Genomic DNA, 15,925 nt, shown 5'->3' with positions numbered 1-15,925 from the left:
AAATATCTTTCTTTTTTTGCACATGCTATATACTAATGGACATAGCCCAAATACCTGGCTAATAATCTCTTCAATTTCAATTATTTTATAATCCAATCAAGTAATTAGGGCAAACCATTACTTATGAAGAGACTAATCTTTGCCAAAATATTCTGCTCACATTTATTGAACATTTTATTATTATATTAAATTATTCTGCTGCAGTGTTACTGAGATTCTGTTCTTAACTAATGGTACAGTTTATATCAGACACCTAAAATTTAATTTAAAAATTGCTTCAGCCCATGATAATTTGAACAGTTAACAGCAATTAAGTGGCTGCAATGTAAGAGTACAAAAAAAAAACCCCACTCTAACTACAAGCAATATTTTTTCTGTCAATAAAGGAAATAAAGTTCCATCCACAATATATAGTAACTTATGTTTCTTTAAAGGATTTCTTTAAATAATTATGAATTTGTTGCAGAAAAAACATGAAGCTGCTTGAAAATCAATTGTGAAGAGTTTGCTGGGAAAAATATCTCTCATATTTTTAAACTAGATAACAGGTATCAGAATCAAAGGGGACGTAATTGGCTCACTGTTTGAAAATGTGGTGTTACTTTTTTATCTTGCTATAAAAAGATACTTTTTATCTTGCTAATATGTAATAAATCTAAATAAGCTCCTGGATAATCTAACTCCTATTAATTGCCAATGGGAACTTTGCATTCATAGTCACAAAAGGTTGACAAGAGATTTGAAATTCTGGACCTCAGGTTTTTTATCTGCATCTCAGAAATAGCAGGCCCTCCATTAGCATCCAATAAGACTCCAGCTACATTTCAAAGTCCTGGCTTTAATCTATAACTTCTTTATGGCTGACTGGTTACTCAGTCTCTCATTTTCAGTAGCATTTATGGCCACTTGCACCATCCTGGTGTCATGTGACTGTGCTTTACATTTTTGCCAAAAATTGGTTTTTCTGGGGAGGAGGGAAGCCCCATGGTGAACTGGCTTGCTTAATGACAATGACATTTGCTCAATAACTGCCACAAAAAAGGGGCATCAGTCACATGATGACCTGTTTTACAACCATCACAATTTATGATCATAATGGGCAGCTTCCATTATGGTCATAAGTTGAGGACTACCAGAATTACTTTTTAAAAGATAATAGGCTCACACTCACATATCAGGTGGCCAAATATCTTAAGTCACAGAATTGCACACAACTTTTAATTTGATATGCTGTTTTATTGTCCCATTGTTCCCCCCACGACATAACAAATGGATGTATTAAACTATTTCTCTTTTTTAACATAAAAGCTGCTTAAAGACTGGCCAGTTTATAAAGATATTTGAATTTGAGTGAGGATATATTCCAACCTCCCACTATCATTTCATTTCATTAGCACATGAAATCCTTTTAATGATTATATAAGTGACTTATAAACAAGCAGAAAATGTGCACATTAAGATTAATAAAGCTTTTAGGATATAATACAATAAAATAGAATCCTAACAAAAATAATCTTACATCTATGACTTTAGACTATTATTATTTTTATAACATGGCATCCCAAAATATGGTAGAAGAACGTGTAAAAATGCACTGCAAAATAACTAGCAGTGTAGAATAGAAAACTGATAAAATGTTGATAGAAGCATTGATCAAGCAGCAGTAAAATAAAATGGTCCCACAACTCCAATTAGAAGAAACTTCTAATTAGTCTTTAGAGGGTTCCTCATTCATATTATCTTCAGCAAAATAAAAAGATCACACCTGAGATTTGACATATTCAGTTTTTCAAGTAAGAAAACAAGATAGAAACAGTATCCAACATCTCTTACATACTTCCAGTCTTTTTAACGCAATGTAATCATGTAATAAATAACATGATTGTTTAAATTGCTACAATCCCAATACCTAAAATTATACTGGATTAAGTTTAAAATGAACCTTGGGAAATCTGTTCAACATTATTATTTTATATTTCATTTCAAAATAAATGACTATTATCCTCTGGAAGTATGCAGATGTTATCTTCACTGAAAATATATTAGATGTGGACATTGTAACTGATAGCCTTAAATTACCTTTCTATATGCTCTAGAAATTACCACTGAAAAGTGTCCAGAAATTTCAGCTGATGCAAAATCCAGCAGCCAGAGAGTTAACTGAAACATTTTATTGAGATCATATCATCTGCTCATATGAAGAGTCATATTGGCTTAAAAATGCTTGAGGATGCAATTCAAATAGTAAACTTGATTACCTTTAAGCATTAAATCAGTACTGTTAATGCCTATAACATGGCCAACTTGTTTTTTTAATCTTTTTTTAAAAAGTCTCTTCTATGCCCTGCCAATCCCTTAAATTTATCTAATGAAAATAAGAGAAGGCACCTTTTCTGTAACTGGGAAAAATTCAATCTGAAGATAAATAAAACTGACAAATAGACTTTTTTTTTACAAATGTATGGTGCCATACATAGTATCATGTAAGGAGTTGCAATTATTGGATCTCAAAAAAGCTGTAAAGCTATAATTGATGAAAAATATAACTAAAATTATAGACCCAAAGAAATCTTATGCAAAAAGGTTACAAAGTTCCAGGCTATCTTAGAAAGAGAAATAAAAGTAAGTAGGGACATGATGGCGCACAGGAGTGTAGACTTAGTAGTTGAAACATTTGGACATCTACCTATCTTTAGTTCATATGGCAAGCACTTTGGGGAAAAGTTGAGGGGCACTAATACTTTTGGCTCTACATGGAAGATATACATCACTATATATGGATCCACATACAAAATCATATGGTCAGAGCATCATTGTAACCATTAGATTTCATGGTGGAGACACTGATGCTTGTTCCCGAGCAGAAACAGCATCACTAGTCCATCCGGGGCATGACAGCAGGCAGGGGAAGGAACATTTTGCATTTCTCAGCATTGGGATATTTTCTGAGGACACATCAAAGAAATAAAGTGGACCTGTGCAGAGATTTGGATTTGAAAAACAAAATATCTTTTGGTGCATGAATGAAAGTGCAAGTACCACCTGTTGGAAATATCTTAAACCAAATGTACATTTTCCAGGATAAGCTAAGTTATGGAGGCCAGCCACAAAACCTTGGAAAAATTGCAGATGCTTTATGGTGTTCTCAAGAAGTGACACATAATGTATCAAACACACTCTGACCTCTTAAGCTAGGTGTCTGTATAGTTCTAAGATGGAAGTTCATGAGTCCATCTGGTCCTATAACAGTTATTTGTTGATCCACAGCCTTAAAAACATTACAGATGGTCCAACAATGGTGCTCACTTTTTCTACTAGGGCACCCAACTAGTTCAGTTGTCTTGCCCAAAGATCTCTTTTAATATTAGTTCTACTATAACAAGTATACAACTTCAGAATGGCTTCATTAACTAATTCAGAATAAAATAGTATCCTTAGTTAATCGGATTGTAAAAATGTAAAAATCTTGAGTGGAGTTTAAATTAAAAATCTATATTTGCATTTTTGCAAAACCATTGATTATTTTCATTTTCCAGCAATGACCTTAATGCTAACCAGAATGAATACTGCACATACATTCTTGATAGTTACGGTTAATGTGTGTTGAAGTATATTGAACTTTGAACTTATTGAGCTTATTGAACTTCTGTATTACTTTATTTTGTACACTATCTGGGCCATTAGAGTGATAAGTTTATAAAAAAAACCTACCATATGCAATAGCATTCCTCCTAAAGTCCTCACAGATCAAATCTTAATACAACTACCTGACTTTTTCAGCAGATTCAGGGGCAGAGTAATTTGTAATCTCCCAAGTTTTGATACTGATTTTAGCCAACTTGTCTTATAAGCTGCAAAACTACTGTATTAGCCCTAATGTGGGATAATGTTTTTACTGTTATTGCCAGACTGTTTTAATTTCTATTAACTTAATTTTAATGCTTTTAAGGAGGATTTGAAAATCCAATTTATTCAATGAAGCAGTCTGATTAGTGGTGGTCGCCAAGAGCTGATGCTGAAAATGGCAGTAGGGCTGTTTTTAAATCTTATTAATAAAGCTAGATGGCAGATAGATTTTAAGATTTTATAATTGTACAGTATTTTCATTTTGATTATATATTTTTCATGTATATACTAATTTTTTTCCTTTTATATAATTTTAACTGCTGCTTAATTCTAATGTATTTATTTTTATTGTGGTTGGATTGTGCCATGGTGATTGTACACATTGTACATAAACCTTTATTGCATTACAGTCTGTTGCTTAGGGTTTCTATGGCAATTGAGACAGCCTGAAAGTCTGTCATTTTAGCAAGCTTTATCAAGCATCATGGCTAGATCATGAACCATATACAACAATTACAATACTCATATGACATTTATACTAATAATTTATACATAATTTATGTATAACAAGTTTTTGGACTAAACCTCTTCATATCTTACTATTGATTATAGTGACTAGGATTTATGAAAACTGGAGTTCATCAAGATTTAAAGGACTCCACATTCCCCAACCTTGTTTTATGACACAGCAATCAAAGTGGTAGAGCACAAACTCTTCTAATAATTAACCATTAAATATAAACCAGCGGTGAATATATTACTGTATACACAAACATTGCTTAATAAACCTGATTTTTATAAATCAACTTTATAAATCAACTTTTATCAATGCAATACAGTTATTGCTATGGAAATTCCATTCCATTATTCTGAAAATTCTGTTCTAATATTTTCTTTCAACTTAAATAATTGACAATTTAGAATAGGATAATGCAGAACTCTGTCCAAGGTTGACTGATTAGCCTGGAACTATTTGGCTGAGTAATTATCAATTATCAGCAATTCTTATATCTCACTGAATCCCCTTGCTAAGCTTAACAAAGTAACTGTGTTATATACTGAATGCACTGATTATTATAAATATAAAATGTAGTAACTCAAAGAGCACTGTAGAACATTACTACAGATAATAACAAAATATAATTATTCTTTAGATTAACATATTTCTTCAAGTGGTGGTTGGCAGATTTTACATTATACATTTTTAGATTTTACTTCCACACAATGTTTGCCATAAATCATACTGCCATAGAAAAGCTTCTTGGTAGAGCATCCTTAATGGTGACTGCTCTCTTAGAATGTGGCATGAAAGCTTTGATAGTGGGAATCTGGCCATTAGTTCTGAGAATTCTAAGTTGAAAATAATTAAGAGTTATTTTGTAGGGGCAATGGGTAGCATAAAAAATTAATAAATAATTATTAAAGCAGGTACAAAGACAAATAGTAATGTGGGCTTCTCTAAAGCATAGTAAAGTGCTTGCTTTACTATTTTTTGAATCTGGCTTTCTACTATATACTAGAATTGTTTTTGGTTTACTGACTTAGGATGGGAATTGGAGGGACAGAAAAGACCCTGTGTGCAGCTACTAGTCCAAAATGGATGTTATTCTTATGCATCAAAGCAAGTGATATTCAGAATAAATAGCAGCAATAGCACTTACACCAGTGTGTCAAACTGGATTTTTTCGAGGGCCAGATCAGCACTGTAGTTCTCCAGGGGCTGGCGGAGGGAGGGGGGGCAGGGAGGAGATGGACAGACGCTCCTGCAGCACCGTGTTTTCAGCCTCTATGACCTCCTGCAGCACTCTGTGGGCCAAAAACAGAACGTACGGAGGCCCAATGAGGCCCCCGCATGGCCCGTTTTCGGCCTCCCCGGCCTCCAGCAGCACTCTGCCGCAGTGGTGAAATCTAAAATTTGTTACTACCGGTTCTGTGGGCATGGCTTGGTGGTGGTGGGGGGTAATGTGACTGGGTGGGTGTGGCCAATTTTTTTTTTACTTTTAAAACCATTTTTTACATGTAAAACCATGTAAAAAAATGCTTTCAAAAAGCTCTGACGATCCCAGCTGAGTTGCCTGATCGTCAAAGGGTTTTTAAAAAACCCTCTGCCAATCAGGCAACTCAGCTGGGATCGTCAGAGCTTGGATCGTCAGAGGCATGTAAAAGAAAAAAAGCCTCTGATGATCGCGCGGCTCAGCTGGGCATGGGGTCGGGGGCAGGGATTTTTGCTACCGGTTCTCCGAACTGCCCGCCGCCATCACTACCTACTCGCCTGAGCCAGTCTGAACCGGGAGCATTTCACCCCTGCTCTGCCGGCCAAAAACAGGCCACCTGTGTGTATTCCATCTATCTGTCTGTACGTATATGTATGTGTATAAATATATATGTATTGTTTACTATCAGAAGTTGCTTCTTCAATAATTTATTTATTTTTACCAAAAAAAAAAAATCTTAGCTGAACAAAAAGTTAGAAATCAAGCAGCAATTTTCCTCTTAAACATGACTGTCAAAGAACATTTGCTATAAAACATTTGATAAAATCAATCAGATTTGGGAAGGCTTGGTCTCTGACTGGGTGGATACAGGCGGGATGATGGAAGCAGGTCTTGAGAATGTCATTTGGGAGGAGTTCGACCCTGTCGCTCCCGAGGACGTGGACAGGATTCTGGGACGGCTGAATTCGACCACATGTTTATTGGACCCGTGTCCCTCCTGGTTGGTGCTGGCCTCCCGGGAGGTTACGCGAGGCTGGCTCCAGGGGATTATTAATGCTTCTTTGAGTGAGGGTGTCTTGCCTTCTGCCTTGAAAGAGGTGGTGGTGAGGCCCCTCCTCAAGAAGCCCTCTCTGGATCCGGCTGTTTTGGCTAACTACCGTCCAGTCTCCAACCTTTGCTTTGTGGCGAAGGTTGTTGAGAGTGTGGTGGCGCTACAGCTTCCGCAGTACCTGGATGAAGCTGTCTATCTAGATCCGCTCCAGTCCGGCTTCAGGCTGGTCTCTGGAGGGCTCGGGATAGGGGTTGTTCTTCTATCCTAGTACTCTTAGATCTCTCAACGGGTTTTGATACCATCGACCATGGTATCATGCTGCGCCGGTTGGAGGGATTGGGGGTGGAGGGGCACCATTTTACAGTGGTTCTCTCCTATCTCTCTGACCGGTCACAGTCAGGAGGGCAGAGGTCGACCCCGAGGTGCCTTGTTTGTGAGGAGCTGCAGGGGTCAGTCCTCTCACCTCTCCTGTTCAACATTTATGTGAAGCCGCTGGGCGAGATCATCCGTGGTTTGGGGGTGGAGTTCCATCAGTACGCTGATGATACTCAGCTGTACATCTCCACCCCAGGCCATCCCAATAATGCCCGTGAAGTGATGTCCCGGTGCCCAGAGGCCGTGCGGGTCTGGATGGGGAGAAACAGACTCCGACTCAACCCTTCCAAGACTGAGTGGCTGTGGCTTCCGGCGTCCCAATAGAGCCAGCTGGTGCCATCGCTGGCTATTGGGGGCGAGTTACTGGCCCCCACGGAGAGGGCTCGCAACTTGGGCGTCCTCCTGGACGCACGGCTCTCTTTAGAAGAATATATGACGGCCATGGCCAGGGGGGCTTTTTATCAGGTTCGCCTGATTCGCCAGTTGCGTCCCTTTCTGGATCGGGACTCCTTATGCATGGTCACTCAGGCACTCGTCACTTCCCGCCTGGACTACTGTAACGCTCTCTACATGGGGCTCCCCTTGAGGAGCACCCGGAGGCTCCAACTGGTGCAGAATGCGGCCGCACGGGGGATTATGGGAGCAATGGGGCGCTCCCATGTGACACCCCTCCTGCGTGAGCTGCATTGACTTCCGGTGGTCTTCCTGGTGTGCTTCAAGGTGTTGGTTACCACCTTTAAAGCGCTCCATGGCTTAGGGCCTGGGTACTTACGGGACTGCCTTCTGCCACCGCTAGCCTCCCACCGGCTAGTACGCTCCCACAGAGAGGGACTCTTCAGGGTGCCGTCGGCCCGACAATGTTGGCTGGTGACCCCCAGGGGGAAGGCCTTCTCTGTGGCAGCACCTGCCCTCTGGAACGACCTGCCGCCGGAGATACGTAGGATACCAGATCTCCGTGCTTTTCACCATGCCCTTAAAACTTTTTTATTTCATCAAGCTGGGCTGGCGTAATCCCCTCTTAGATATTTTTTAGATATTTTTAACTGTAAATTGATTTTAGTTGGGGTGTTTTAAATTTATTGGGCCAAAATTTGTTTAATTCTTTTAAAAATTTTAAATTTTGTATGTGACGTTTTTATTCTTGGCTGTTCACCACCCTGAGTCCAGCAGGAGAAGGGCGGTATAAAACTTTAATAAAATAAAATAAAATAAATAAATAAATAATCAGACAAACTGGAGCATTTAGATACTATCACAATTTCATTTACAACATGCAACATTGCTTCATAGCCACGACTTCTATTACCTGTTCTTTATTATTGCTGTTCAATAAGCCAGGTTTCTTTTTCTTTTTAATTGGGCTTGTTGATGAATCTTCAGGGGAATGACCATTAGAAGAGTGTGGTGGACTTGGAAACTTCCTTTTTTGAGCTGTACGTTCAGCAGAGCCAGGATCTTTTTAAAAAGGATTAAAGAATTACAACACTGAAAAATCATAGGATATTATTACACTTGCACAACTTTTTTTTAAAAAGCATTTTAGTTTTGCCACTGATATAAAAGCAAGTGTTCTAGAGACATTCTACTGCCAATATAAAGCATGCCCAGAAATCTTAATTTTCATATTCACATGCAAATTTTTCAGTAGTGTGCATTTATGTCAGTTATCACATCAACTCACATTGTATATTTCTATGTTTATGTTAATCATAAAATATATCCATCTATATCTACTGACTGCTTCTCCAAGTAATATGGCTAACCAGCTGATCAGCACTGACTTAAAGCCTAAATTCAGGATACATGAAATGTACAGTCAAAATTAAGCAGAGAACGTAGACATGCTGTGAAATAAGTTGGTTTAAAGCTACATTCATTGGTTAACTGAGATCAGGAAAGGTGTACCTCCTGAGTGTGGATGAGAGAGAAAACCTTATGTGATGGGTGTCAAACTGGCAGCTCACGGGCCGGCTGCGCCATGCACAGGCCATGCCAACCCCAGCTCCGCAAATGGGAAAACTGTCATGAAATGACATGTGATGGCAACATGATGCGGCGAGTTTGACACCCATGCCTTATGTGAACCATCCCAGTAGCACTATAAAAGCTATAGCAATTGGGGAGGAGTCAGAAGCAAAAACAGGCACATTCCTTGTTTAACTATAAACATGATATATATATATATATGTGTGTGTGTGTGTGTGTGTGTGTGTGTATGTGTTATAGAACATCAGTTTCTATTTTAATTGAATAGCTAAGGGCAGGTTCACATGACTAAAATAACTTAATTCAGTTAAGTTAGATTAGAAAATCTAATTGGTGGCTGCTATGTAACAATTATTCCATTTTTAAAGAGTCCAGATGTGGTAGACTTCCCATTAGTTTTCTTTCAACTAAAAAATAATTTGATCTGGATAGTATCTTAATTGAAAGGATTATGAGGACACATAAACTGCATTCATCTGGCACACAAGACACAACCTGTTCAATTAATCACCTCTTCCATGGCAGAATATACAAAATTAATTCCAGTTAGTCTACCTGGGCCCTGCTCTTCTGGGTTCCAGGGCACCAGCCAGCTGGTCTTCACATACCTGGGAGCACCAGAAACCGAAAGAGCAGCCACCCGGTGTTTGCACATGCGCGCATGAAGACCAGCTGGCCGGTGCACATGCACATACCAGAAACGAGAAGATCATCTTCTCGGTGCATGCATGCGCACTTGGCAGCTGCTCTTTTGGTTTCCGGCACTCCTGCACACATGAAGACCAGGTGGCCGGCGCATCAGAATCCAGAAGAGCAAGGGGAACAGAGCTGCCAGCCAGGATGGGCGGGCCAGGGCTTCCCTCCCTCCCCACCCAAGCGGGCTTCTTGCATGGCCCCAGTCCTCCAGCCTACAACATCGACACCATTCGCAGTCCGGAGCACCTGGCCGGCTAAGGTGCATGGGATAGTGTTTGCTGGTTGGTTGGCCGGCTGCCCCACCCGCTGCTCCTGCCTCTGCGAGGGGCGAGGGGGCGGTGGTGGTTCTCGCCCTGCCGCTTCCAGCCGGGATGCTGGAGCAGCCAGGAGGAAAAGGAGGAGCCGCCATTGGGGAGGCAAGCTGGAGAGCACAGCTCCTCATGTATGGAGACGCCGCCGAGGAGTAATAGGCGTGCCGGCCAGAAAGCAGAAAGGCGCCGCCGAAGGGTAAGAGGCTCGCCGGCCGGGAAGCGGCCGGGAAGGGGGAGGCTGCACTGGCTTGTTCTAGGTGGTGGGCTGGCAGGGGCGCTTCATCCTGATCAGAGTTGGGGTGAAGTTCTCCCACCTGCTTGCCCCCCCCCCAATCGGAGCCCCAGGAATGCTGATGCCCCTTCTCTCCAAGGTCAGGAAGGGGCTCCAGCTTTCCAGCAGAGGGAGGCAGCATTCCCCGCCCAACTTTCTCTCCCTGTCCAGGGCTGCGGTGAGGATGACTCACCACCACAAAGGGGACCAAGGGGGCAGGTAGGGGGGCGGGCAGGGAGATGTGAGGATCCCCAAAAGGCCAGGTGGAACCAGTGCATGCGCACTGGACAGCTGGTCTTCATGCAGGCATGCACGCCAGAAACCGGAAGACTAGGTGGCCAATATGCATGCGCGCACCGGAAACTGGAAGATCATTTGCTCTTCCAGCTTCCAGCACGTGTGCTTCCATTTCAGCACATGGTACCAAAAAGGTTCACCAACACTGTACTAGGGGCTACTTTAAAACTATGTTTTAAAACAAAACTTCAGTTTCTAATTTGCTTGTTGTCCATCTAATCTTGCAGACAGTCAGAACATGGATTATCTCTTTACATGTGTAAAGATTCAACTACAGATTACATTCCTTCCACCATGGCTGGTTTCTACCAACAAGTAAAAAAAGGAAAAATAATAGCAGTTTCTTTCTGTTTGTGTAGAGGAATCAATTAGCAAAAGGAAAGAAAAATCTTGGAAACATACCAAAACACTCCTCTCTGCCTGGCTCTCAGCACTGACATTTTGAATGAAATTACCTTACATTATTTACAGTACACAGTATATAGCACAGAACAAAAAATTATTCATGAGCTGTACACACAGCCAAGATCAGCAAAGTAACTCTTAACATTTGAAGTGCAAAACAAAAACTGCAGCAAACAGAGAAAAAAAATCCAATTAATTTCAAGCATGCTCCTGCAGCAAAGTGCGTCATGGCTTACATCAAATGTGCACAATAGCATGAATAGAGAGTAAATACATACATACATACATACATACATACATACATACATACATACATACATACATACTATTCTAAGATTACTAACTTAACCAGCAAAGTCTTTTTTACATTTTTAAATGCATCCTGAAGACTCCACAAACAGCTAAAAATAATGCTGTATATTTTTAATGATTCTGATGACTGAATTATCATTTTATCTTTCCTCACTATGGTAGTTAGACAAGTGGATATAAAAATGGTTTAACTTGAGCTGACCAAAAGCAGGAGGGGAATCCTACTTATTTTAAGAAGTTCCTCACAATGTGCAGAGGCTTCCATCCCAAGTCCAACACCCAAAGAATGGACACCAGCCAGAAAGGGGGGCATGAGGGGTCTGGTGAGTGTCAAAACCACTGGGATGAAATCCAAAGCATCCAGGAGTATATCAGTAAGATGGCACCCAAAATGAGAATGTCTGAGGCAGCAGTAGACATGGGAGGAATATCAAGAAGAGGAAGTGCCATGGCAAGGCAAAATCCTTCAGAGGACATAACTTTGCAAGTCACTGAGGTGGTTAACATTGACAAGTCTACTAGTAGCTGAAAAGCCCTGGACAAAAAGACAACACTTGTTTATAGCAGCACGAGACTGGGCACTAAGCACCAGATCCATAAAACAGGGTTCAACCAAAAGAGACAGGACTTGAGGTGCAGATAATGCAGAGAGGACTCAAAGGAATCTAATCACATAGTGGCAAGGTGTAAGATGCAAGCAGGAACAATATAGACTGAATGGCAAAATCTAGGAGCCAGCATTGTATGTAGAAACATCAGCACAGGGTATGGACTAGACCCTCGAAGTCCAGATGGGAGATTCCAGAGAAGGTCACGGAGAATAAAAGGGTTAACAATCCTGTGAGGTTTCCATTTCCAGATGGACAGGCAGATACTGATCCATCAACAGACATCATAGTAGTAGACAAGAATCAGAAGACAACAGTGGTGATAGATGTAACAGTGTCAAGTGACAGCAACATCAGGAAGAAAGAGTATGAGAAACTGGAGAAGAATCAGGGCCTGAAGGAGGAACTAGAAAAGATGTGGAAAGTAAAGGCCTAAGTGGTCCTAGTCATGGTAGGAGCGCTTGTGGTTCCTAAACTGGGAGAGTCACTCCAACAGAGATTCCTACATTCAGACATCCACAGCTTAGCTTTCTTACATTTCTGTCTTTCATTTCTGTCTATGTATTCATTACATCAATCTCCCAAACTCTACCAATTCATTTATACCTATTACATCCTTCTTCTCTCTTTTGGCTACACTATATTTTTTTTATTTCTTTCGTTTTTAATTTATGCTCTTTGATTCTGTAATTTAGAAACTGAATGTGGTTGACCAAACACTGAGATTTAAAAAACTGCATATGAAGTTAGAAAATAGCTGTAACCATGCAACTGGTTCTTAGCAATAGCTCTCCTTCCCACAATAATAATTATGGCCTACCTTACAGTTATTGTGAAAACTTTATCGTTTGCCTTAGGGAACAGTTACAGCAGCCATTTTCCCCATTTTTAAAAATACAGCATGACAATAAGCATATTTCATTATCTAAACAGCAGAAATTAACTCTTTTAAGTCTTCTAATTTTCTATTCACAATATATAATGAACCACCAAAAGACTGGAAGTAAGTTAATAATATGGATTATGTTCTGCAAATGCTATCTGTAAAGCTTTGACCTTCAATCTAGGAAGGAAAACTAACACAGGGTGATCATCAATGACTATGAACAACTGAGGGAGATGTCTTCTCTTCTTCAAATATAGATATGAACCATATGCATTAAATCTATTAATGTAGTATCATGGTTGCGATTTGCAACCTTCTGTGCCAGCTTCTAACAAGCAACATCAATGGGAAAGTTGCAAGTTCTGGTCATGTGAGGTTCTTCCATAAAGATCCACACAGTCCTCACTGACTAGAACCAGGACTGTAGTAATATGTTTTCTTTTGATTAATGATCATGTCTGTTAACAAGAGTTTCTGATCCCAACTAGTATCATTAAGTGTATTATACCTGTATTATAACCAAACAGAAGGCAGAAGAAAAAAACAGAAGAAACAAGAGCTGAATGTAAGTAAATTCAAGGCAGATATTTATTGTATGTTATACTGCAGTAACTGAAAATAATACTTTTAATGGGAATATAGAAATAAACTTTGAAAATAGACAATATTAATTGAAAGTCAGTAACTAGGAATCTTGAGATATTAAATTGTTCAAGTGAGCACAAATTTAGAGAAGATATGCCATTCTGCTTCACAAGAATTCCAAGCTCAGACTTTCTTAACAATAAGAACTTCAGCTCTCAGAACTGTATTGAGATGGCATACTATAAAGTACAGAGAAAAAAAAGCATGGATAAACAGAGTACCCTTTTGTAAAGAAAAGTTGATTCTGAGAATTTGGAAACTGCCAATACATTTTCTAGGTCAATGTAGGTTAGAAATTAAATTAGTGGATAACCAAAGCATTATGAAGCTAATGAACTGATTAATCCAATCAGAACTTCAAAATGGAAATACATATAGTCCACATCTTACAACTTGACTGGACCCCCATTTTTACAACCATTTTATATGGTCAATGAGCAAATCACATGGTGGTTAAGCAAATCACACATTTGTTATGTGAATTTGGTTGGGAAACCACAAATTATGATCATATGACAAGCTACTGCAACCATCATAAATGTGAGCCAGTTGCCAAACACCTGAATTGTAATCATGTGACCACGGGGGTGGTACAATGGTTGTAACTTTGAGGGCAGGCTTTTTCCAACCATCTTCAAACTTCAAAAAATGGTCATGAGTCAAGGTCTACTTATAGATCCGTATTAGACAAAAGATTCAAAGTCTTCGAAAAAGCAAAGCGGAGCTCTGATACTACTATAATGTGTGCCCCAAATCCTATTAAAGATTTATCTATGGTTAGAAAGCAATTTGCCAGCAGATGGAGCCAAAACGGTCAACTGATGCACTTTCTCCTCTTCATGAACTTCTTTTTCTCCCTGTTAAAGGTGGAGCCAGAATTTTGAGAGTGTGTTGGGTTTCCTTAAATAGTTCCTAAGTAGAATCCTGGTCACAGGGATGAATAGAGAAGAATTTACAAAAGTCCAAACTACTGTTGATGATATTGCAATGGATGGTGCTGTAAGTGTGATTGACTCAGAAAGCATTTAAAACAATGTCCTTATTGATGAATGGTATTGCAAATTAACCCTCAATTTGCAGAGGCATTTGCTAGTTCCAATGCTGCTGAATAAGACACACAAAGTGCCTGCTGTTAGGGTTCTTAAGTTGAAAGATCTGTTATGACACACTTAACTCTGTAAAGTTCTGGCAATGAAGACATGAATCAATTAAATGTCTCTCAGACACAAAAACAAAATATGTGGTTATCTGATGAAGGTAACTTATTTCTACAGTTTCATTACTTATGGAGAACAGCCTTCATAGCCATAAATTGCCAAAGTGCACGTCAGAGATGGATAACTGAACAAGAACTGTTCAAACAGAAATTTAACCCCTGTCCAGAAAACTACAATTAATAATAACATTTAGCAACATGTTTTCTTCAGGAAGAGAAAATATTCCTAAATGCTATTTCAACAGCAATAAAAAAAGAACTGAAGAGAATTATGGTTAAGTCCTAGGAACACACCTGTGAGATACTATTTTCTAGGTTCATCAAAATACAATTCAGCTCTAGAACACTCTAAAGATTCTGCATTAAAAACATACATCACAAAGAAGTGAGGAATTTTTTCTGCATGACTTGAAGATAGAGAAATACATGTTTCTGGCAATATGTTTTTGGTGATCTCCAGATGTATTGGACTACAATCTCCAATATTCTTAGTAAGCATAATGGGAGTTATAATACAAAACACAAGAAGGCAACAGATTTGCATAGGTTAAGCTACTCTAGGGATAGGGGGAAAAGAATTATAACAAGAGAACTGAAGCAGTTATAGGAAGATACGACCTGACCAAAAGTACACCATGGAAAATAATATACAAAATATTGTGAATTAGTATGTTTGTGAACCGTAGTTAATGGTATGTATCTACTCAAATGTGACTTAAGGGACAGTGTGTTTCAGGAAATCAATAAGGAAAGGCAAAATAAAGCTTTTAAAAATACAGCAACAGCAACAGCACTTAGGCTTATATACCACTCCATAGTGCTTTACTGCACTCTTATGCTTAGAAATTTATGCTTAGAATGTTTTTACAAACCTTTGGATCGAGTGGAGATATCCATCCCTTCCACTACGTCCTGCTCTGCTTTTATTTCTTCTTCAGCCAAGCTGTAAGAATAGAGAGATTTTGATGTTCACATATTTATATTTGTTACATATTTATATTCATTTGATGTTCACATATTTATATTCACTACAGTTTTAAAATGAAAGAGAAGACAAAACATGTCTATGGAGATTCTCAGTCATCCAAGTCATGGTTGTCCCAAAGATACTTTTTCAAGAGGCAACTGGACTTTCTGGTTTTTTTCTTTGAAGACGTTTCACTTGTCATCCAAGAAGCTTCTTCAGCTCTGACTGGATGGTGGGGAAAGGACACAGAAAAGCTTCCAGTGGCCTTAACAACTCGCTAAAAGAATGCAAATGACCAGCTGTCTGCAAGGAGTCTAAAGCCTTTCATTCCCCACCAT

The 15,925-nt window shown here is 39.3% G+C and overlaps 1 protein-coding gene across 12 annotated transcripts in view; it reads right to left on the bottom strand.

The window, feature by feature from the left end:
• The window catches only part of ZMYND8 (zinc finger MYND-type containing 8), a 98,865-nt gene that overhangs the window by 44,879 nt on the left and 38,061 nt on the right, over window positions 1–15,925 (bottom strand). For all 12 annotated transcript variants that reach the window (XM_034413837.3, XM_087889139.1, XM_087889140.1 and 9 more), the window contains 2 exons: window positions 15,493–15,563; window positions 8,294–8,442 (listed from right to left, as the gene is read on the bottom strand). In XM_034413837.3, coding sequence (XP_034269728.2) covers window positions 8,294–8,442; window positions 15,493–15,563 — 220 coding nt within the window. Of the gene's footprint in view, window positions 1–8,293; window positions 8,443–15,492; window positions 15,564–15,925 lie in introns of those variants that run through there.

The sequence above is a fragment of the Pantherophis guttatus genome, chromosome 3 (genome assembly GCF_059756535.1).
Source record: "Pantherophis guttatus breed Tessera chromosome 3, ASM5975653v1, whole genome shotgun sequence".
Lineage (NCBI taxonomy): Eukaryota > Metazoa > Chordata > Lepidosauria > Squamata > Colubridae > Pantherophis > Pantherophis guttatus.
The sequence above is the reverse complement of the archived record's forward strand: the minus strand, read 5'-3'. Positions and strand labels throughout refer to the sequence as shown.